The sequence below is a fragment of the Haliotis rubra genome, unplaced genomic scaffold (genome assembly GCF_003918875.1).
Source record: "Haliotis rubra isolate DU_JTF1 unplaced genomic scaffold, ASM391887v1 Scf660, whole genome shotgun sequence".
NCBI classification, from domain to species: domain Eukaryota; kingdom Metazoa; phylum Mollusca; class Gastropoda; order Lepetellida; family Haliotidae; genus Haliotis; species Haliotis rubra.
The window spans coordinates 411,582-436,777 of NW_025767369.1; the positions used below are offsets into that span (position 1 = coordinate 411,582).

Genomic DNA, 25,196 nt, shown 5'->3' on the forward strand with positions numbered 1-25,196 from the left:
TATATGCAATTTTACATAAAAATTAAGATTCGTCTTACCTAAGTGAACTTCATTGATGCAAAAAAAATACGAAGCCGTTATTGCTGTGTGCGGAAGTATATAATCGTATTAACAGCTGGCTACAGATATGGTAGCACGGCATGGATTGAAATAATGCCGCTGCAAAAAGACCATTATATCCTTCATATCCATCCCGATATACTCTGTGCATGACCTCGCCTCAAAGCTGCTGTAAGGAGTCATGGATCAAGAGCAGGTAACTCCATTTTGTCGAGAAGTTTCGCGAAGTGAAATCGAGAAAACGTTGTTTGGAACCTGCAGACACGTAAGTTCTGGGTAATGATGTTTGGGTGTACATTAGCGTCGAGGTCAGGTTTTTGAAAAATGGTACCCAACTGCTACGTGGGTTGTCAATTTTTCAGAGTAAATGTTTCTGTCATGAAAACTGAGCTTCGCGAGTGTCAATACAACAACTGAACCGGTCACTGTTGACGCTCTCCACTGTTAGTAGGGACCGCACACCAAATTTTTAAATATAAGGAATATTTTTTGGCCTATTTTTTTAAGGTCTAGTAACCACTGAGAAGTAAATAAATGATGTTTCTTTTACAAACATGTACGTGCTTTAGCCCACAGAGGTCCCCAAAGCGGAACTGCTGACGTCACCCATTTTCTCATTTTTAAAAACAATTTTGGCCACTCAACTGCTCCAAGGAAATGTAAGTTTTCATGGAAAAAACTGTTCCAGTCTCTTGAGCAGATGTTGCATATTTCCCCAAAGTTTCCTTTAAAAATATTCATAATTTTGTTAACTACTGGTATGTGTCTTCATGCCAATATCGTGAGACAATGACAGACAATATCAAGTCACAAAATCATGTTTATTATCATATTATATTTTCTTCTAAGCAATTATGCACATAGTATCACTGAATGTTGTCACTTTTAGTTAAGAATAATAGGGAGTACTGCACTTTACCGGGCGCACTTTTTCAGATTAATTAGTGCTTCTGTGGTTTCCCTAACCTAACCCTTACCCCTAACCCTAAGGATGCGTATGTGGTGTTGCCACTTAGTGCGCTCCCATTTAAGTCCGTTATGTTCAACACAAAACAACAACGCGTGTTCACAGCTCCGCGCACTTTACTTGTCTGCCCATTCAGGCTGCTCATGCGCCAGATACATTTCCGTTCTCTTTAATAAGCGGAGAATATAATGTAAACCCGGACCATACGGGACAATAAGCACAAACACTACATCCCTCCTTTTTTTTTTCAAGAAATGAATGATTACTATCATAACACTTAGATAATAAAATTAAAGATTAACATTCAGATGTTAATAATGCCAAATTAAATTTACAACCTCCATTATTTCAATACCACTTGACTTCAACATGTTGAGAAATCATAAAACCAATCTTGGATGGAAATCTACCTAAACCTATATTTAGAAGTCTTATCCAGAAATTACATTACCCAAAATATGATAAAGCAATACTGTAACAAAACAAATTCCACAATTTCTGTAGGTCTACATAAAATAAGCATACCTTCTGATATAAATTAAAGTTAAAATATATTCTCAAGTTTACATTTTTAATTCCATCTGTCTGTATTGTTCCTTGAAACAATTGTTCCTTGAATTGTCACTTATGAGTTCACATAACCCAGCACAAAGTCTCCAAATCTTTTAGGAGGCTCTCTTATTCTTGTAGGTCTCTGAGTTACTTCCTGTTTTGCTGCACCGGGGTACTGTCAATGTCTGTTACTTTAGAAACACTTGTATCTCATTACCTCTGCTGTCTCAGACAACACCACGATGTTGACTAGAAACATGACTGTTAGTGTTCTTCACATCACCATCTGGTTTTGACACATACTTTTTAACATGAGTAACATGTCGTCTATACATGCCACCTGTACTAGATTCCAGATCAACTGCATTCCCATACCTGTTCACTACTGTACAAGGTTGAGGATGGAAATTACTGCTTAACTTGTTCTCCGCGATGTTGTCTAACGAGCACTTTATCCCCTGTCTGTATTGGAGTATGTTGAGCACATCAGCTTCAGATCAGCATAATCCTTCCCTTTCATCTTTTGTACAGAGTCGAAGTCTCGGACATAAAGTCGATCAATACCGGGAGTCAACCAATTCTGGCAATTTTGTCCTAATATTTCTACCAAAGAGCATCTCAGCTGGTGCTTTTCCAGTAGATGAATCGCGTACTTCTGTACATCATGAGGAAATGTTGCAATTCCTGTTTCCAATTTTTCTCTTCCACCTGAAATCCTCAATATCTTCAGCAGTGACTTGTTCTGTCTCTCGACCTCTCCATTTGCTGGGGCCAAGAAGGTGTGGATGTGTTTTTGGATTATTCCCTCTTGTTTCATAAAGTCCTCAAAACTGCCACTGATGAACTGTGGACCATTGTCTGTTTTCAGTGTATAAGGCAAACCATGTGTAAGAAAAGCCTTTTCAAACAGCCAATGATGGCATCCGTTGAAACTTTCTTCAGAATGTAAAGTTAAAAAATCTACTGTAATAGTCCACTACCACTAGAATGTTATCTCGAGGGCAGCGGTCGAGGAGATCAGCTGCCCAAATGTTGCCCGCGGTAGTGATGGTAAAGTTGTTGGCGGAAACAATGTAGGGGAGGATTTGGACTCGATACAACTTGACATCCATGACATGACTTGCAGTGTGCTTCAGCTTGTGCATCAATACCTGGCCACCATGCTTTGGTTCTCAGTCTCTGTTTCATTTTCACCACCCTGGGTGACCTTCATGAGCCAAACACAACACCTTGTCCACAGAGGCACATAGGAATAACTAATCTAGTTCCCGAAGAACAACCTTTCAATCGCTGAGAGTTCATGTCTCACAGGAATGTATTTCACATTTGTCATCACATGCCATCTGCCTGATAATAAGCAGTCCCTGATTACTTTCAGTTCACTGTCCGATTCAGATGCATTTTCAACATCACTAGTTGTCAAGGCTGCTGGCGTTGATTCAGATCGACGAATCGAACATACTCGTCGGCTTCACTTGAATTCCTTGTCGCCGCAGTTTGTTGATTTGACCTCAGTAGTCTAGAAAGACAGTCAGCAATATTGTTCTCTCCTTTAATGTACTTAACACTGTAATCATAGGCTTGCATCCCCAGCACCCAGCGTTCAATTCTAGGACATGGCCTTGAGCGGATAGCATGTATGAACTGCAGTGGTTTGTGATCTGTTAAATTTCAAAATGGGCTCCATACAGGTAAGCATGTAATGCGTTCACATGCCCATACCAAGGCTAAAGCCTCTTTCTCAGTTTGTGAGTAAGCGTTTTTCTACATCAGTCAAACTTTTGCTTGCATAGCATATCACCACGATGAACACCATCTTGCTGTTGCACAAGAACCGCACCTAGCCCGACCCGGACTAGCATCTGTGATTATCTGAGTAGGTGCCTCCTTGTCAAAGTATGCAAAATTACACTTGTGCTAGTCAACGTTTCTTGAATGTATCAAATGCTGTTTTCTGTTCACTTCCCCATCACGAAAACATTATTCTTCGTGTCAGTTTCGCAGTGGTTGAAATAGTAGCCATGTTTTCAATGAATCTCCCATTGAAATTCGCGAGACCAAGAAAACTCCTGACTTCTTGGGCTGTAGTAAGTGCTCTTGCTTCTTTAACAGCTGCAACCTTGGCTTCAGCAGGACTTAATCCTGTTTAGGACAAAACATGTCCAAGAAATTGTAAGTTCTCCTTCCTGAACTGACACTTATCCAGTTCAATGTAAGTCCCTTGTCTTTGAGAACTTGCAGAACATGAGCCATCCTTTTATCATGTTCTTCAACACTTGGCGTGCACAATGATATAGATCCATGATGTTGCGTACCCCTTCACATCTCTGTAGAATTTGTTGTAATATCTTCTGATAGAGCTTGGTGCACATGAAATTCCAAACAGAAGTCTCTTGTAATGGTACAATCCCTGATGTGTACAGAAAGTTGTGATGTGGCGAGACTCTGGCGCAAAGCTCAATCTGGTGATATGCCCTTGATATCCAATTTACTGAAGACAGTACTCTTACTTAGATCATGAAGGACATCATCTATTGTCGGCATAGGATGTCGCACTCTCATAACTGCTTGATTAGCCACTCTCATGTCCACACACACCCGTATATCTTTCCGGGCTTGGAACAATCACTATGGGTGAAACCCATTTAGCTTAGTTCATCAACTTTCTCTATAATGTCCAGTTTCTCAAGTTCCTCTAATTTCTGGCTCAATCTTTCTCTCAAGTGATAGGGTACACTTCTTAGATTCTGTATTACTGGTTGCACTGAGCTATCTATAGGAATGTTCAACTGGTAATCTTTCAATTTGCCAAAACCTTCAAAACACTCTGGAAGGCTTTCACAAAGTCTATAGTTGTATGTAGTGAGTTAACACTGTTTCCCAGTTTCAAAACTCCTAGTTTCTGTGATGTCTTTCTACCAAGAGAGAAGGACCATCCCTCTTAGCGACAATGAATTCCACCTCATTCAGTGTCATCTCACCAGCTTTAATATCTGCCTTAAAAGTTCCTGCAACTGGTAATGCCATATCCACCCCATATGGAAATACTGGCTTTGTTTCCTTTTGGAATCACAAATTATGTCCTTTGCTTTCATGTCTCTCCATGTTGACAATCCTACTATGTTACATGATGAACCTGAGTCTATGAGCATTGGTATGTTCACATTCCTACCTCTACCTGAATTCTACCATCATGTACTTCCACCTCATTAACAACAAATGCATAATTTGTGTCATCTACACAAGACTCCTCATCCTTATCCTGTAGAAGCCTGTTTAGCGGTATCATACCTATTGGCTTACCTCTTCTAGGTTTCCGTCCAAACTTTGTCTTACAAACTTTTCAAAATGTCCTACAGCTCTGCACCTCTGACGACATGTCTTCCCACGAGCTGGACACTCACTATCCCTTGACATATGACCTGTCCTCCCACAGCGATAACATGTCACTTCAGTTTTCCCTTTCCTTGGGTATGTTCCCTGGTTCACAGACCTTTTTAGAAGTTCCAACAACATTTTTACTTCATGACCATCAGTGAAGATTTCACCTCTAGATCCGAATCCTCAAACACCTGTGCCATCTCTATCAACTGGTCCAAAGTCAATCCACTTTTCTCCAACAACTTCCTCCTCAAAGTTTGAAATACACTTTTCTATCACTTGGTCCCTAATTCTTTTTCATCCACTTGACCAATGTCACCAAATTCACAATTCTCCGTTTGCTGTCTCAAGCGTGTTACAAACTGTACCACAGTCTCACCATCTGACTGCGACATGGACCCGAAACCGCGTCTCGTGGGGCACATTCATTCTGGGTAAAAGTAGCCATTTAATGTAGTTACCGTTCTGTCGTGGCGTTATTATCAGCTGAACCACCGAGTTGAAGAGTAAAGAAGATATCTTGAACTGGCATACCAGCTGTATGAAGCTTTTCGTTGTTCAATGTTCTTAATTCCGCCCGTCTGCATTTCAGCTGGCGCAGCCATCTTCCATCCAGCGTGGTCCCAGACTTGAAGTCTCACTACAGTCGAAACTGTGAAGGTGTCCAATGTCACCAAATTTAACCCGTCGTCATAGATGGCTAGAACTAGAACTATCCTGCGCCGCCATTCATGTGGTGTTGCCACTTGAGTGCGCTCCCATTTAAGTCCGTTATGTTCAACACAAAACAACAACGCGTGTTCACAGCTCCCGCGCTTTACTTGTCTGCCCATTCAGGCTGCTCATGCGCCCAGATACATTTCCGTTCTCTTTAATAAGCGGAGGAGAATATAATGTAAACCGGACAATAAGCACAAACACTACATCGTAAAGGGTGGCTAACCCCAAGGATAGTAAAGGGTGCCTAACCCCAAAAGGATAGTAAAGGGTGCCTAACCCTAAACCCTAATCCTAAGGATCGTAAAGGGTCCCATACCCTAACCCTAAAGATCGTAAAGGGTGCCTAACCCCAAGGATCGTAAAGGGTGGCTAACCCCAAGGATAGTAAAGGGTGCCTAACCCCAAGGATAGTAAAGGGTGCCTAACCCTAAACCCTAATCCTAAGGATCGTAAAGGGTCCCATACCCTAACCCTAAGGATCGTAAAGGGAGCAGTGAGGGCTGCGCCCAGTAAAGTGCATTCTAGCCGAATAATATTTCTTCACCCTATTCATGTCTATTTACATGCATTCAAGAACAAAAGTACAATTTTTATCATGTTGCTTTTACTTTGAGCCAAAACTACTTCTCAAAATTCCTCTTTACTATTGAGTAAACTTCAAAATGAAATCATATTAATAAAAACTCATTTGATTCTTGAAAATTATTTTTAAAGATAAGACAAATCGGAGCATATTTTTAAAATATTAAAAAAACATAATGATTGCTTGTTGTATACATGTCGCAGTTCTGTCTTGAATGCAGTAAATAGTTCATATAATTGTTGAAAGTTGTCCATAATCCAAATATATTACATGATTTGACACTTATGTTCAGAGTATACTTGAAATGAAACCTCACACAAAGAGGATCATACACATAACAAAACGTTCTTTTCAGTCACTTCATTGTCTAACTATCTTTCAGTTTCAGCACTGGTCCTGGATGTTTCCCATCTGTTTCAGAAATACGTGAAGAAAATACTTGAGTGTACAATTAAACATCAAGACAAGACATCAGCACTGCTAAGACCAAATACATACACATGACATCAGCTTAGAATCATTGTGAAAATGATATGGACAAATACGTTTCAGAGTTTGAAACAGCTCAAATGAATTTTATCTTGATGCATTGTGGCATTTGCACTGTTCTTCAAAGCCTTGTGTTTCCAGTATCTAGCTTCTCTTTGTAGGAGCAATCATGTTATCATAAACAGTCATAACAATTCTTTGTAAAATTAAATTATTACGTAGTAGGTACCACGATTTTACAATCCACCCGACTTTTAGGAAAACTGGTTTCAACAGCTGGGCTGCCCTCATATGCGTCTTGCCAGTGAAATAGGTTAGCAGCTTGGAAGCCGAGGTTGTCTGGTGAATACCGGTGAAGGCTTTGGTGTGAGCTATTTTTCTAATGTTTTGTTGATATCTCACAGGCGTGAGGTTTTATATGTTATGACAGTAAATTAACTGTTTATATAATTTCATTTGTCTATTTCACCACCGCGTTCTTCTTACGAGTCACTTTCTCAGTTCGATGCTTAAAAGCAATGTCATTATTTAAGCGTTGACAGAATTTCTAACTGTGATATAGATATGTCGTTGTCACAGACAAAACTCAATGTCTTGTTTTATTGTCACCTGTGTGTCTGCCTGCCTGCCTGTCTGCTAATGACAATATTCAATACACAGCTGCTATCACTGACCACATACGAATTTGAACTTAACACCAATCAGGCTATACACCATAAACAAAATGCATTGATTTATGGCCCGAGTTAGGTCTCTGTCATATTATGTAATTACACAGACAGGCAGGTGTGATACTTCAACACATGACATGTTATGATGTCTGTTGATTGCAAAATGTTATACAAAAATGAGCATGTATTTACAAGACCCAACATCTCTATATATACACACACAATGAGCGTGAGGGCATCTGCAAATGAACCAGCCGTTACACAGGCGTCTGATCTGGGGGAACTTGTGGATAACTTCAATAGCTTTTTGTTGACAAAATCTGCAAGATTCGGAAATGAACTTGATTCATTGGATATACCTGTACGCATCATGAACCAGCGCCATTGGGTCAAAGTACACTTCATCAGTGCTTTTGCACCATTTTCAGATGCAGAGGTCCTAAAGCTTTTAACATCAGCAAGACCAACATTTTGTATGTTGGATCAGCAGCACCAACACGATTTGTTCTTGAGTTCATTGATGTTTTGCTTCCAGTGATCACACGGATAATAAACAGCAGTTTATCTTCGGATGTGTCCCCAAGTGTCTGAAGGTGGCTGTTGTTAAGCCACTCCTGAAAAAGCCTGGCTTAGGCGCTGACACACTATCGAACTATAGGCCTGTCTCTAATTTATCCTTCATATCAAAATTGCTTGAGAAGGCAATCAAAGGTGCCTTGTTGATCACTTGACCGTGAATGATCTCTATGGCGTGCATCAGTCTGCATATCGCTCGATCATTCCACAGAGACTGTACTTCTGCATGTGATGGAGAGACTTCTTGCTGCAGCTGATGCGGGCTATGTTACAGTTTTAAGCGCTGCTTGATTTATCAGCTGCTTTTGATACCATTGACCATGTTCAATTAACTGAGTGTCTGAAAACAGAATTTGGTATTCATGGCACAGCTCTTGGATGGTTTGTCTCATACCTCAATAATAGGACACAATCTGTGGTCATTCAAGGCGTGAAATCGTTAATGCGCATCAGCTTACATCACGAGTGCCACAAGGTTCCGTTCTTGGGCCCATTCTCTTTTCACTCTATATGAAGAATCTCGGCAATATCATTAGGCATCATGTTGTGATGTCACGAGTCATATGCTGATGACACCCAGCTGTTGCGTTCCACTAAACCCGGACTCACTTCCAGCCCGATATGTCTATAATCGAAGACTGTATCCTTGACTCCAAAGCATGGATGATACAAAGGAAGCTGAGATTAAATGACAGTAAGACCGAGGTTTTGCTGTGTGGATCACCCAGTAGCACTGCTAAGGTGGATGTGTCTTCGTTGGTAGTGGGTAATGAGAAAGTTCCTTTCAGTGATTCCGTGAAAGACCTTGGTGTTTTTCTAGACTCAAATTTATCCATGGAAACACGCGTAAACTCTGTTTGTAAGTCATGCTATTTTCATCTCAGAAATATTGCTTCCATTAAGTGATATTCTGACATTTGATGCAGCTCACCACCTAGTTAGTTCACTTGTTCTCTCGCGTTTGGATTATTGCTGCAGTCTTCTTGTAAATATCCGCCAAGATCTATTGTCCAAGCTCCAGAGGATTCAGAACTCTGCGGTGCGATTGATTTGCCGAGTCAACAAGCGCAGTCACATTACACCATTGCTGATCACGCTTACATTGGCTGCCCCTGAAACAGAGAATAGAATATAAAATCCTCACTCTTGCTTTCAAGTGCCTCCATGACAAAGCTCCAATCTATCTGAAAGATCTCCTCAGTGAATATGTCCCACCACGGCTTTTAAGATCAAGTTCTAATTGTCAGTTGAATGTCCCCAAGGTCAGATTAAAGTCATATGGACATAGACAGTTCTCTTACACAGCTCCCCTTTTCTGGAACTCACTGCCTCTTCACATCCGACAAGCCGCGTCCGTGGAATCTTTCCAGTCCCAACTGAAAACTTTCCTTTTTAAACAAGCTTATGAACTTTAATCCTTTCTTCAGATCACTCTATCTTTTTAAGCCTAGAGAAATTGCCTTGCAGTTTGATTTGTGCGCTATACAAAACACTTATTATTATTATTATTACACTTGAGTGCACACCCACCCGCTCTGACTGGGTTCTGTATCCGGCTGCTTCGTTTCTGGGGAAGTAAACCCAAGTACACAATATTGCACTTTTGATCTGCGTTGTGCGGCTTATAATTTTGTTTATATGTTTTTCATAACCAGCAATGTATATTATATGTCATGAATAAAGTGATAATTGTGTTTTAATTATGTTTGATTTGTTGGTTGCTCGTGACCTTTAAGTCATAACAGTATAAAAACCCATTATCATACACGCAAGTGTTACATTGGCAGATCCAGAGGGGGAGTTCAGCCCCCCCCTGAATTTTGAAAGGAGAGGGGTGTGGGTTTGGGTGTTCACATACAGACTCCTCTTTCAAAATGTTGGGGGGGGGGTGAACTCCCCCTCTGGATCCACCAATGTAACACTTGCGTGTATGATAATGTTGTTTTTTACTGTGTTCACTTAAAGCTGACTTTTATAGTTATTGAAAACCAGAATGAATGTATGATGGAAGGATCATTAATAATTTGTGAAATGTTATGCACTATTTTGACACACTAAAATGAACATGTAATGAGCCTTGTCTTTGCTAAGAGACGGGGATTGTTTACATGCGTATAGTTTGAAAAAATCATACTCAGGTTACCATGGTTACTAAATTGTAATTTGTAAACAAAACAAGAGTGAGAAATTCCTGTTAATTTCTACTTCAGTTCAGAGTAACTTGCTCAAATATGATTACCACAACACTAACAATGTTCTATGATCAGGAGAATCCAGGAAACTTGATAAACAAAGGCGTTATTTATAAAAAAAAACAAAAAAACTTTCGCTGTGAAAATATAGCTGAATATCTGCATCTACTTTCCCGCTTAATATCAAGGGCAGATAACTCTAAATGACCGAGGTATGCTGATTCGCGGCAATGACACAAGAAAAGTTTAAGGTCTCATTTCAGTAAGTTATATACTTCCTAAAAATACCAAACTTTTTGTGCGTGTACATTAATAATTATATTGAGCGTATTTGCCCATACTTCAAGAAAATAAATCTTTTTACAATATTTGACATACGTTTAAAAAAGAGCAAAGTTCAAGTTACCGTCGTTTCTTCATCTTTCATTGCCAGATGTTAGTTTTGCAAAATCTGGCGCGACGGAACATGTGTACAACGCAATACCATCAAGGAACATCGCGCATACATCATACATACGCATTAGTCCAAATATGTGTATTTGGACCTTAAACGTCGGCCTGTCCGTAGCCCAAAATCGTCCAGCAATTCTAAAAATAGCGACACTAGCCCCTAAGCGGCGGATGCGGTCCCTACTGTTATTGTTACCACTTACTCTCTCAATGTCTCAGTTTGTTTTAGTGTCTGTTTGTATTTTACGCTGCACTCACCATTATTCCAGCCATGGAGCGGGTCTATAACTAACAGTGTCTGGCCCAAAGTCCAGCAGGTTGGGGAAACCTAACGACGCCCAATAGGCCAAGCGGGATATAATGGGCCGTTCGCCTACTTTGCTATAGGCTGATTGGCCTTTAATTATGATATTTATCAAAATAAATTTAAAGTGGTGCATTTCGCTCAAGATGAGGATATTAACATCATTCAAGTTTTGATGTCCTAAGGTTTTCATGCAAACCCTTTTTGAGAATTTTCATCATATAATAAAGGAGTTTGGAAATAGCTAATTAAATATAAGTCTATAATAATTTTGACAATTTTCACTGAAAATTAATAACATAGAATTTCAGTTTTAGCTTTCAAAATGAAAATCTGTGCAAAATTGTGTTCTTAATGAAACATCTTTTCCTGAACATGAAATTTATTTCCATTTTGTCCAAAACTTATTTTGTTCAAGCTGAGGAGGTCCATTAACTATTCATCTCAATGATCATATAAAACCATTTTAGATTGCTAAAATTGATAGTTTGTGAAATAATAATAATAATGGTCAAATATAGCCCGATCGGCCTATAGTAAAATAGGCAGAGCGGCCTATAATATCCTGTTCAGCACTTTTATTGGCGGTCGGTAGGTTTCCCAACCTGTCCAGACCACCTGGTCCAGTGCATTGATGATTACATGATTCCTACATTGGCTACAGATTGACATTTTGTTGATATTGAAATATCCTTGAAAACAATGTGATTGCGATCATAGTATCGTTAAGCCACCTTATTTTGTAACTATTTTTAGCTTGTTTAGCAATAATCCTTTCCTCTAAGTCATTTTAAGTGTAATACTAAAACACATGTATTCTTATACCATTGCCAATACTTTTAGAATTGCAGCTGTCAGGGTCAGGGTTGGGCGGTGACCATATCCTATAGTGGCTCTAGTATGATGGCTATACAGTGGACTCTGTCAATACCGGCCTCTGTAAACACCGGCACTCTGTCTACATCGGCACAAAGTTTCAGTCCGGCAGAAATGCACGTTATTATCATTTAGAAACTTCTGTAAACGCCGGCATCTGTCTATTCAGGATATCGGCATTGTTTTCAGTCCCAACGAACAAGTTGTTATGAAAATGAATCTGTAAAACCGGCACATGAAGGCGCCTCAACCCTTTGATGCAGTTAGGTCCAAATGATGTAACAACACAATTAAGCTGTGACTCGAGATTATTCAGAAGCGGGAAGTGTTAATTAGTATCTTGTTAATCAGTGAGTGGTGCGTAACACTTACCCTGAGTAATCAATACATGTAATGGGCAGTTTGACCGTATAAACAATCAAGTGTTTATATTTTGTTGATTCAGCGAGGGTATTGACTCGAGATTATTCAGAAGCGGGAAGTGTCAATCAGTTTCTTGTTAATTAGTGAGTGGCACGAGTCACTTACATAGAAGGCGAATCGTTTGATGGTTGGTATCGTTAAAGCTCTGAACATCAACAATATCACTGTACTCTTGCCGAGAGTATTTTCACATTTGTAAGAAGCGATTTTATTGGATAAAGATTGGTTTCTAACGATGCTTTTTCCACTACACTCTGCTTATCAGGGTATTGATTGGTCAAAATCAGACACGTGACCTAAGCAGCCAATCATATTATGGAAATGGATACCGTCCTCGTAAACGAAAATTTTTAGATTAAGACGAAAGGTTTTGGGTAAAATAATGCTATTCTGAACATATTAAGAAAGACATCGCTACCTATAAGTAAATTATGGAACGTATTGGACATATCGTGCTAGGTTATGGCCTATGACAAAAAAATGCTTCATGCATATATTTTCGCATTAAGCATCATTATCCGAGGCGTCAAGGCGAGGCGGTGAAAGCCGAGATGTAATTTGTCAGTGACTTGACTTACATTGCATGATCGCACAAAAGTATGGAAATAGTAATTTTATATGTACGTTTGACAATTTTTATGAATGTTATTGTTGATTTCAGTTTATTTAATGATTTCCTCATGATTTCAACAACATGAATGTGCATTAAGACACTGCCTTGTTTCTTATTCAAACATCTTGTTAATGCTAAAGTGACAATGCGAGCGAACTTCCGTGTGCGCAAGGCGTCATAAAGCGAACCCTAGCTAAACCGGCACTCTGTCAAAACCGGCATTTTAATTTGGTCCCCGACTGGTGCGGTATTGACAGAAGTACACTGTAGTATGATTATTCTGTGAAGCTGGGATTATCATAAAGGGGCACTAATCTCAGGCTTCTGAAGTTGTCTTACATTGCTGCCAACAAGGGGTCTTCTCCTTCACCCAGCAACTTTAGGGATTAACAGTTATGCTTGCTTGCTTGTGCAAATACTGTTCAACCCTTGTGAACTGGGACCCTAAAACAGAAGGTGCTGGGTAAGTGAGAATGACCCCCACAAGGGCTCATTAGCTGCTAAAATCGATTTGCAGGCCTCATGACTGAGGCATGGCCGGACTGGGCTACTGTTTGTATGGACAGCTAACATATTGTTTCAGTAAATATCTATACTTCCCATCAAAAGTTTAGACTCGCTTAATGCACTCACTATATGTTATGTATATATATATGGTTACATCAAAGATTGATTTCTCCACTAACTTGGGGAACCAACTGCAAATCTTGTGCAGATGAATTGCTCAAGGCTCATACATCAAATTGCTGAAAAGCATGTGCAAATATCATGCATGTGAACAGTTACATTTTGATGTCAAGTTTGCTTAAGAATTTGCCAATTTTCACTGCTTTTAACATTTATTGAACTCATAACAATAATCTTTTCAGTGTTACAAATTTGTTTTACAATACATCAGTTCATGTGTAATCAGTACCTTTAAGCAGTATGGAATATTTTGCAAAATTTAGTTTAAAACAGTTGCCAGAAGTAAGTGGCTATATTTACACTAGTGAGTCTAAACTTTTGATGGGAAGTATAGATATTTACTGAAACAATATCCATACAAACAGCCCAGTCTTCATGCATTTCAAATATTACTATTATTACTAAGGGTATTCACTCACTCACACACACACCTCTGTCACCATTGACAATATGTAACAAATAGATAAAGTGCTCTGTGTGTATTCATGTTGTGTTTTGAAATGTTTCAGTTTGTTCCCTGGTTGCTATGACAACTGCATGATGTATGAGGTGATCGTTCTCAAGGAAGGATACAGTGTCAAAGATGGACCAGGTCAGTTCAAGGACTGTAGGTCTGAAATACGTCCGCGATCATGGATAAAAGTTGGATTGTACTTTGTCTATTTCAACGTAGAAAAAAGTTCATTGTAAGCAAATAAGAAATTCCCCATGAGTGATTTTTAATGACATTGGGGTGACTGTTCACAGATCTTGATAAAGCAATAAAACATGATGATAAAAGTGCTTGAATACATTTTACACCTGGGCCTATAACTTATAACATTAGAAAAATGATAAGGACTTCATTCTTTTAAGTATTTAATGTTTTGATTGTTGATATATATATAAATTTGTTGCTTGGCAACAGTCTCATGAGTTATTTTGTTGCCAGGCCACCAGAAGGCATGTGGCAGCATCACACTTCTGCGAGGAGCACACACCATCCTCGTGGATACAGGGAATCCCTGGGACAAGGACCTTATCATTGAAGGTGAGGACACATGGATGTGATCTCTATGTTCTGTTCATACAAGATGCATCATTTTCCATGTTTATTTCAACATGTTCTCAGAATATACGCTATATTATTGCGCAGTTGCCTGAAGACTACATACTAAATATGGTGAGATACTTTGGAGGCAGCAATGAGAAAGACATACTAGTTGCTGATGACTGTTAATTGTTAATAATTGGTGATGGGGGGTTTCTTTTTTCAAGGGAGATAATTTCCACATCTTAAAGGGAGACAATCATTAACCTTGGCAGTTGTCTAATAATTGTGTCTGGGGCTGTTGATATACCACACATGGGCGATTGAACCAGGAACAAGAAGTCAAAATGTTAGCAACATGTAGATGTGAACAAGGTAATGACGTGGTCAATACAACCAAGTAGGTTTGATCTCCTGTGTAATTATCAGCATTGTGATGTAAATTGATCAAAGGTCTGGCATGAAATGATCAAAAGCCTGCAGTTACATTATCGAAAATTCTATGAAATTTTCAAAATTACTGCAGTGAAATTATCAACATTTGGCTTTTGAAATTACCAAATTTCTGTAAGACATAGCAATTTCATCCTGAAAATTAATGCAAACTTTCTTTTAGAATTTCAATCTCTTACATTAATGCTGGATATTAACATAGATTTGTCGTCATGATACCACAGAATGTTTTGGTTTTGGCTAAAGTGAGATCAGACTGAGTTGCTGGACTGAATTTAAAAGCAAGCGTTGATGGTAGCTTACAGAAAGAGAGAATATTGTATGATATAACCTGTCAGGTGAAATCCATGGCCTGGGTTTTTCATGCATCTTGTTCTGCCAGGCCTACATGAGCACAGCCTGTTGCCGGAGCACATTGAGTATGTTGTGTGTACCAACGGCCACACGGACAAAGTAGGCAACTTGAACCTGTTCCCTGGGGCACTGCACATCGTGTCGTACGACGTGTCTGTCAAGGACCGTTTTCTCCTCCATCAGTTTGGAGAGGTAAACTTGTTTAAAACTAGACTGCATCCCACAGCTTTGTTGGATGGTTTCTTGTCCTGTCTACTAACATTTTCTGTGAACTGCTTTGATGTTAATGTGTCTCGATATTAAAAACAGTGAGCTTACCCTAACATCGATGGGAATAACATGGGGAGGCAAGGTGTTGATGCTGGAGTCGGTATGCTTCATGATTCGTGATTTCCATCACTATCCTCGATAATCTCCAGGGTATACATTCCGATAAATCTCCACTAATCCTGGATTAGTCACCGTTGTTTAAATGGTTCAGATTCAACCTGTGTCTAGTCAGGTCACTGTTGTTTAAATGGTTCGTTGTGTAAATGGTTGATTCAACCTGTCAATGTCGTTATTGTAAATGGAGTCAGGTCACCGTTGTTTAAATGGTTCAGATTCAACCTGTGTCTAGTCAGGTCACCGTTGTTTAAATGGTTCTGATTCAACCTGTGTCTAGTCAGGTCACCGTTGTTTATATGGTTCAGATTCAACCTGTGTCTAGTCAGGTCACCGTTGTTTAAATGGTTCAGATTCAACCTGTGTCTAGTCAGGTCACTGTTGTTTATATGGTTCGTTATTAATAAATGGATTTGATTCAATTCAACTTGTAGTCTAGTCACGTCATGTTTAAATGGTTCTGATTCAACCTGTGTCTAGTCAGGTCACCGTTGTTTAAATGGTTCATATTCAACCTGTGTCTAGTCAGGTCACCGTTGTTTATATGGTTCAGATTCAACCTGTGTCTAGTCAGGTCACCGTTGTTTATATGGTTCTGATTCAACCTGTGTCTAGTCAGGTCACCGTTGTTTATATGGTTTTGATTCAACCTGTGTCTAGTCAGAACCTTGTCCACATTCCTGCATGGCTGTCATGAAGCTGTCTAGAATGGAAAAACAGACATCACAACATATGGCCTGGCTGAGAGCATGTCATCATTCCAGAGGTCCACAGAAAGTATACCATCATTTATATGTGAATGTATTTCATTTCAGTACAAAGTTTTTGTATGGGAAACATTTTTTGAACATGCTTATGGACAGACAGTTGGAGTCAAGTGTTTAACTACTGACGGAAGACAGTTCGAAGTTGTTGCTGGTTTACCCCATCAGTAATTAGAACAATCTCCTGGAGCCCTTGAGGTCAGCTCCTAGCATCCCTCACAGGCTCTTCACAAGTAGGCAGCATGTTATGAGGTCAAATATGAATAGCTCTCCTTTAGCATCTGGATCTATAGAATGTGAGGCCCTACAGTATTCTCAAATATATATAATCTCTTGCCTAAATTGTTCATAGATTTCAGTGAAAATCGGTCAACTTTAGAGCTGTGACGATATATCGTAGTATCGATAATTGTGATACTTTATCTGACAATAAATATATTGATACTTTTTTTTCGTATCGTGATATGTAACGTTGACCTTAAAATTGTGAATTTTCACTAGAAATTGACGGTTATGTCAAAATTTACACTGTTTCTTGCTATCAAAATACACATTTTTAAAGAAAATAACTAAAGATAGCATATCGTAATTCGAGATCGTATCGAATTCCATATCGTGAAATGTCTGTTTCGTCACACCTCTAGTCAACTTCAACAGCTATTTGTCAATTTCCATATCTCTGTGTTGGAATTAATATGGGCATATTGTGCTTGTTTTTAAACATTTTGTGTCATTGTTGTTCATTACATTAACTAACAGTAGCTTTGTACATTCGTGGTAATCGTGTGTGTTTCATTTTGTGATTGTAAACAACAGTAGCAGGAATCAATGAAGCCCTCAAAAGACGGTCATAGCTAGTGGTGGTCCGATTAATTGAAATAATCAAAGATTGGTCATAGTGACTAAACGACAAAGCAATCGATCATATTTTCTCATAATCAAACACAACCAATTTTGGAACACTTGTTTTCATTAACAATAGTTTTCACACGGTTGGTTTTGTCTGTTACATTTTGTAAGCACTACAAGCTCTTTCCAAGTCATGATTGAATTTATCTTAAAGGCTCCAAGATAGTTATGTTCCTAACATACTAGTCATCCTTTAAAGATGTGAAATTTTGCCAAAAAGACCCAAAAGAACTACATGTTTTTTTCCTTATTTTTATGTGCATTAACAAATTTCATAAATGACGCTAACCAATTATTTTCGATGATTGATTGGTTGTTATGAACCGATCATCAATTATGAGATTTTAACCAATTCCCAACACTAGTCATAGCACAAAATGATTTTATGTGCACTTCAGTCACTTTTTCCAAGTATCCAATAAAACATGTCTTGCAGTTTGAATTAAAAAGTCTGCATTAGCACAAGCCACTTTGATGTCAAGTGTCTTTTTAACCACACTTGTGCTGAGATTGAACATTGGGGTTGAGGTTATAACCTCCTGTTTCATTTCTTCATGCAACATGCCTTTGTCTTCTCTGTATGGTAACATGTTTATCCAGTGATGTGATTGGCTGTCACCTACACTAACAACAGCATGTTGTTTTCAGGCTTACGTAAGAATGGTTTGACTCCAGAAAAGATTGAATATTGTGTGTGTACACACGGACACTCGGATCACGTGGGAAACTTGAATCTCTTCACCACAGCAATCCACATAGTGTCGTACGACATGTGTGTTGGTGATGAGTACATCATGCATGACTTCCAGCAGGTATCTCCGATTTACATGTATCACCGATTTGCATCCTGTATTGTCCAGTGGGTCGCATCTCCATTCTGATGACATGTGTCAACCAAATCAGCGAGTCTGACCACCCGATCCCGTTAGTTGCCTCTTATGACAAGCATGGGTTACTGAAGACCAATTCTAACCCTGATCTTTTCAGGTGGTGAAGGACTGAGTGAAAGTTCGGGGAATGTAGGAATTCTCAACAAAACGTGGCTGCATAACTGTCAGTGGTTACAGCCTAAAAAAGATATTTCGAAATGACAGTTTGTATAAATCATGTGATAATTCCAGTTCTCATCAAGCACCTGAGAAGAAACATGCTGACAGCAATGACCACAAATGGGCTATATAGACAAACTTTATGGATAACAACTTCTATATGTTGTGAGTTCGACATTTCGATATAGATTCTTGTTCTATTGTCAAGCAGGTTTCTGCATCAAAATGATGGTACAAGAATCTGCATCGAAACGTTCTACTCACAAAGTAAAGATGTTAGTATCCTTAAAGTTTGTCTATATTGTCCTTCCCAGCTTCTGAAATGCCAGTCAAAAAGTCACAAATGGGCTGTTTAGATGTGCTGAGAAATATGCCATGTGGAACATCCTATGTACCACAGACTTAAATTGTGGATGTTATTCTGCATTAATAATCTGTCGATTGAGTTTCAGTTTTATATTATCATTCAGTGTGTGACCTAAGTTTTGTAAATGATCTCAAGTAATTTTGAAAGGGTCCCTGCCCCATTGTTGGTGGAAGGTCATGATCATAACAGAATGGAGAATGTATGCACTGGATAATCAAAATGGTTAATATGTGGCATTTGGTATTTGTTATAAGTTCATATCACTAGTTAACAGAAATGTTTCTTCTTATGTTTTGACTGGATATTTTCAAGTTGCTTACTTTTAGCATGATCATTTTTTCCTTTAAACTGTTATTAATTGCATGTGGGGATTCATTGCTTTGTTCTGGTAACTTCTATTTTCCCTTCTTCATGTATATTATCTGTGCGTGTAAATATTGATTTATAAATGCATTGTACTACAGGCCTGTGGCCTTTCATTACTGGAAATAAATATAACTGAAGAACTTATCACTGATGAACATCATGATAAACAAAGAAAGATTACCATGTTAACATCAGTGGCTATTATTGAATGCCACATGTGAATTGTTAATCTTACATGGGGAATTATTTATGGAATTCCATGCTCCATTGATAGTCTTGATGTGAATGACAGCTCAATGACTTGAACTCTCTCTTTAACATGTGTTTTGTTAATCAAGAAAATATCATTAAATTGTTTGCTGTTCACAACAGAGAATGAAGGTGTTACAGTGTACCTTTTCACATTTCATTGTAGAAAATCAGTTTCATTTGACCAGGTGATGGTGAGTGAGTGATTGGCATGTTTCAGGGCATTCCCTATGAAATAGATGAGCATGTGGAGGTCGTCCCAACCCCCGGCCACACCGGCTCTGACGTGTCGGTGATCGTGAAGAACACAGCTCTGGGAACTGTGGCTGTGACAGGTGAGTCATTGAACTGTAGCGGTCATAAAATGTCCTGTGCTGGGATTCGAACCACGGACCACCTTCTGACCCCAAGTCGGACACCTTGTCCACATGACCAAAGAGGTTAACCCAGTCAGCAAGCTGACAAGGTAAGGATATCATCTCCATGCCCTGCTACAGAAAGATGGTGTGTATCGTCTGTATAGCAGCACATAACATAGACTGAACATTGTGCTGTGTTACTGTACTTTACTGAGTCTCTCTGGCAGCAGTCCCCTTCATTTATGTGTACATGTGTACAGTTCACATAACTCTTACTTGGTGAAACATTGAGAAAAAGCAGTCACAATTGATATTAACACACAGCTCTGCTTTTTTTTGAGAAAAGTTTTACTACCGCTGAAGTATCAGAAACCACATTTTTTGAAAGAATCAGTTTCTTAAATCACTTTTCAAAATTATACTCCTGAAACAGAGTTGAGAATTTAGCTTGCATTTCTTATCAATATACTTCTTTCGACTAGCATGTGACCTCTCTTGAGCAACCAAACAACAATGCAATGTCTCCCAGTTGACAAACTAACACCTTATGTTGGCAGGAGATCTGTTTGAAAGGTTCGAGGACCTGGACCAGCCGCACCTGTGGCAGGAGAACAGTGAGCAGCCGGAACAGCAGGAACAGAGCCGGATTGCTGTGCTCCGCCAAGCTGACTACATCGTGCCAGGCCACGGCCCCATGTTCCAGGTGCCGCCCGACAGCAAGAAGCAGCTGAGAGTAGTGGTGTATGAGGAACACATGGGCATGTTGATGGGCGACCTTGCCGTGTCCCAGGACTACAGTGTGTGGGAGGAGGAGGAGGACTGATCCCCTCAGCATCATCATTTACGTCCACCAGTAATTGTGAACAGAATTTGTTGGTCATTGTGATGCAGGATTTCACCGATTATGCCATCTGATTGTCCGCTAGTTTCCTACCTTGTAGATGACATGTACTTCAGGAAACTAAGGTACAGGTTATGTTCAAGAGATAACCTGGCTTGTAACAAGGAATGAAAATCAGACATTACTCAATTTAGTCTTCCAGCACCATTGTTTGGTATCTGTATTTGGTCCATAGTCCCTTTATTTAATACCTTCATCCTTCATTTGGTTCTTTAGCCCTGCATTCAACCTTTTTCCTTCCTTTGATACCTTGGTCCTGCATTTGATACCCTGATCCTTTCTTTGTGATACTTTGGTTCTGCATTTGATACCTTGATCCTTTGTTTGTGATACCTTGGTCCTGCATTTGATACCTTGATCCTTTGTTTGTGATACCTTGGTTCTGCATTTGATACCTTGGTCCTTCATTTGGTCCTTTGACCTTCATGGCGGTGGAGTAGCCTAGTGGTTAAAGTGTTCACCCATCACGCCAAAGACCGGGTTCAATTCCCCACATGGGTACAATGTGTGAAGCCCATTTCTGGTGTCCCCTCCATGATATTGCTGGAATATTGCTAAAAGTGGCATGAAACTAGACTCACTCACCCACTCTCTCACTCATTTTGACCTTCATTTGATTCCTTGACCCTTCATTTGATAACTTGGTCCTTTGTTTGACTGCGTCAACTCTACTATGGAGTGGTTTTTATTTCATTATCTAGAACCTGTTTGTAAGGAAACTGTGCCCTTGGAAAACTCTTTCAGAAACATTTGTTCACACACACCCGCACGCACATGTAAGCACTCACCACACACACTCTTCTCTCATACACACAAATGTACATGCTCACACTGCTCCAAAATGTGTAAATAAGGATATTTCAACGGATGAGGTACTATATGGCTGATCCTGAGGTACAGTACAACTGATACAGAAGTGCAATGCTCTGATGCTGTGGTGCTATACAACTGATTCTGAGGTACTATATGACTGATCCTGTGTTCATTCAAAGTAGATAATAGCGTCAGTACAAACCCTGAAAGACATCAAGGAGCCAGTGAACATTGTGTCAAACCACAACGGCAATATCCTAACCAATATGTATTATAGAAACTGGGTTATTAGGGAATGGCACATTGACAGATTTGGCCTGCTCGATCATCATTATTTTGTTTATTCTGTATCAGATTCTCTTAGGGTTGATGAATAGATTGTATTTTCTGTGCAAATGACATCATAGCAGTACAGTATTTTGAACACTTGTCAAAAATATCATCTGGCACATGCCATACGGACACACATTTCAGTGGTGTTATTTTTAGACATAAAAAAGTTGCACTTGTACCTGACATGCATGGTGGATCATTCTTAGCTCACGTATTGTACATCACTGATCAGAATGCTATTCAAAGGACAACGATGAATGGTTTTGATGTATGGCAGTTCTATCTGTCTGGTAAGCTCAGCTAAAGCCTTTGATTATATTTATGATGTACATTAGTTAATATACATTGTTTGTTTTGTTAAAGAAATTATTGTTGTAAGTTTATTTGTATTATGCTTGTGTTAATATTTTGGTTACATGGTTTGGCTTTAAACTGTTCAGCACTAACTCCATGCGGGTGAACTCGAATCATGGACCCTTGAAATGGCAGTGAATATCATCATGGATACTGGTACAGTCAAACCCTGTTATGTCAGATCTTGATGTTTTATACCTACTCAAGTAACAATTGTCTCAAAGTGAAAACTTGGCCCCTTCAGCTTGTTCGTAGTCACTATTTCATATATCTGTGTTAAACCGCGGATAAGTCAAAGTAATTACGTAGATCTCTTCAAGTTCGACAAAGTGATGTTTGACTGTGGTTGTCATACTCTACCACTAGTAGGCTGCAATGACTGCCTAAACCTGATTCTATTTGTTGAGTCAGTTACACGATCTATGTAAAGGTGCTAATTGATTTTGTGCGCCTCACTACACCTTTTTCAAGGGGAACATTCGTTTTGGGGAGATGCCACTGACGTGTTGACACCTTATGATCTACAAAAAATGTGTGACCTTGGTCTTTGTCAGCTGATATCATTTTTCAGTTAACCTATTCAGACTGTCGTGCTTTTGAAAATTTGGGAATTATGTTTAGGTAATTCTCATCGGTTCTACATTTCATGTATTATATGACGACTGGGCACCACGGACCACAGTTTGGTCTTCATAACACTGTTGTAGGGTTAGATGACTACATATCTTAGTGAAGAAAGACAGGCCTAAGTGCATATCATGGACGTCTGTAGCCACAAATAAGGAAGGTTGGTCGTTGTTGGAAACTGCACAGATCAGTGGTTCCAACTTTCAGACTGATTTTAATTTTACATAGCTTATAAACCGCCTACAATCTCTGTTCTTGACGGGCGGTGGGGTAGCGTAGTGGTTAAAGCGTGCGACCGAGGAAACAAACGTATTAATACCTGATTTATGTTAATAGCAGTGGGTAAAATTGTTTATAACAATTTGTTCAGTGTTGTGATACACATGAAATACAACGGAAGCCGTGTCTGTCTGAGACAGGAAACACAAATTAATGCAGGCCAGTGTTATCTTATTCAAAAGAGGCGGTGGGGTAGCCTAGTGGGTAAAGCGTTCGCTCCTCATGCTGAAGACCCGGGTTCGATTCCCCACATGGGTTCAATGTGTGAAGCCCATTTCTGGTGTTCCCCGCCATGAAATTGTTGTGAAATTGCTGGAATAATGGTAAAAGCGATGTAAAACCAAACTCACTCACTCTGTTTTTGACAGCCGCCATCAACCACGTCACGTCACAAGATAAGTTCATTAGCCTTTTACGAAAATCATAAGTTGGTATGGACCAAATGGTTCTGGGGATAATCACTGGCTTCCAAATACTATCACCCCAGGTGATGGGGCTTGGTTGACATGATCTTACTCCTAGTCTTCAGGGTGTGCCCTGTCAGAAGAGATGACAACCTACTCTTTCACCTCAAATCAGGCTCATGAAACCAATGTGATAACGCAACATGTTGGACAACCAAGTGGAGGCTGTTGGATGATGATTTGAAGATTTACAGGCTGCTGTCAAGTGTGTTGCTTGTACAACAGACTGTATTGATTATAGTAATGATTATATTTTTGTCTTCTGAACCATGAAGAGAGAACAATCAAAATATATGCATTTAACCTGAAGAATCAGTTGATGTGGGCTTCTGTATGCCAAGAGCGTTTAGGTTAGCCAAGTGGTAAAATCATTTGTTCGTTAACCCGGAATTATACTACCCATCACAAGTTTAGACACCCTTGTGTAAATGTAGCCGTTTACTTCAGTCAACTGTTCTAAACTAGATTTTGTAAAATATTCCATACTGTTTAAAGGTACTGTTTATACATGAACTGATGTATTGTAAAACAAATTCGTAATGTTGAAAAGAGTATTGTCATGAGTTCAATAAATGATGAAACTCCGTGAAAAAAGATACAAAACTTTACACCAAAACGCAGCTGATCACATGCACGATATTTGCACATGCTTTTCAGCAACTTGATGCATGATCCTCGTGCAATTCATCAGCATAAGGTTTGCAGTTGGTTCCCCGAAATTAGTGGAGAAATTCATCTTCGATGTAACCATACATATATACATAACACACAGTGACTGCTTTAAGTGAGTCTAAACTTTTGATGGGTAGTATATAACCAACATGAGTACTTTATATGCATGGAGACACTCCGGCTGTCTCTTGTCCTTATATCCCTATTGCAAAGAAGGTGCAAATCCTTACTCCTTTTTATCCCACCGGCATGTAATGCGGTGGGATATAGTCGTCGCCTCGTCCGTCTGTCCGTATGTCCGTCCGTCCGTCCGTCCGTAATCAGTTTGTTTCCGGAGCATAACTCAAACACCGTTCGATATTTTTCAGCAAAAATTGGTAGATATGTCAAACATAACCTAAGGTGGTGCCTTTTGCTATTTACAGATTATTGTCATTTTTATTTTTCTCGGTTTCCATGGAGACGTTTTGGACTTAGTCTTAAAGAGGGGTGGGCTTCGTTTCCGGAGCATAACTCAAAAACGTTCAATATTTTTCAACAAGACTTGGTAGATATATCAAACAGAACCTTAAGTGGTGCCTTTTGCTATTTGCAGATTTTGGGCATTTTTATTTTTCCCGGTTTCCATGGAAACGACTCGGACTTAGTCCCAAAAGTGAGGGGTCGTCTTCGTTTCTGGAGCATAACTCAAGAACCGTTCAATATTTTTCAACAAAACTTGGTAGATATATCAAACAAAACCTTAAGTGGTGCCTTTTGCAATTTCAGATTTTTGGCATTTTTATTTTTCTCGCTTAGTCCCAAAAGTGAGCGGTGGGCTTCGTTTCTGGAGCATAACTCAAGAACCGTTCAATATTTTTTAACAAGACTTGGTAGATATATCAAACAGAACCTGAAGTGGTGTTTGCAGATTTTTGTGATTTAT

At 39.3% G+C, this 25,196-nt stretch overlaps 1 protein-coding gene and 1 long non-coding RNA gene across 6 annotated transcripts; both read left to right on the forward strand.

The window, feature by feature from the left end:
- Window positions 1-4: 4 nt before the first annotated feature.
- Window positions 5-24,088, forward strand: LOC124257454 (metallo-beta-lactamase domain-containing protein 1-like). 5 transcript variants are annotated; one of them, XM_046691516.1, is made up of 7 exons: window positions 256-325; window positions 630-719; window positions 14,054-14,136; window positions 14,476-14,574; window positions 18,087-18,250; window positions 19,690-19,804; window positions 20,386-24,088. In XM_046691516.1, the coding sequence occupies exons 3-7, from the start codon at window positions 14,082-14,084 to the stop codon at window positions 20,649-20,651; spliced, it is 699 nt and encodes a 232-aa protein (XP_046547472.1). In that variant the 5' UTR covers window positions 256-325; window positions 630-719; window positions 14,054-14,081; the 3' UTR covers window positions 20,652-24,088. The 5 variants fall into 5 exon arrangements, with proteins under 5 accessions (XP_046547469.1, XP_046547468.1, XP_046547472.1 ...); XM_046691513.1 differs by lacking the exons at window positions 630-719; window positions 18,087-18,250 and adding an exon at window positions 15,410-15,573 and having other exon boundaries at window positions 5-336; XM_046691512.1 differs by lacking the exon at window positions 630-719 and having other exon boundaries at window positions 30-336.
- On the forward strand, window positions 15,839-16,301 carry LOC124257455. The gene is made up of 3 exons (XR_006893276.1): window positions 15,839-15,883; window positions 15,960-16,139; window positions 16,250-16,301. It is a non-coding gene; the product is annotated as an uncharacterized LOC124257455 (long non-coding RNA).
- Window positions 24,089-25,196: the final 1,108 nt, after the last annotated feature.

Excerpts from the sequence above, each read along its gene's own strand:
- LOC124257454 (XM_046691513.1), top strand. The coding sequence starts at position 242 with ATGGATCAAGAGCAGGTAACTCCATTTTGTCGAGAAGTTTCGCGAAGT. Across the intron at positions 15,574-19,689 it reads TCCTCCATCAGTTTGGAGAG|GGCATTCCCTATGAAATAGA; the intron begins GTAAACTTGTTT and ends GGCATGTTTCAG. Across the intron at positions 19,805-20,385 it reads GGGAACTGTGGCTGTGACAG|GAGATCTGTTTGAAAGGTTC; the intron begins GTGAGTCATTGA and ends TTATGTTGGCAG.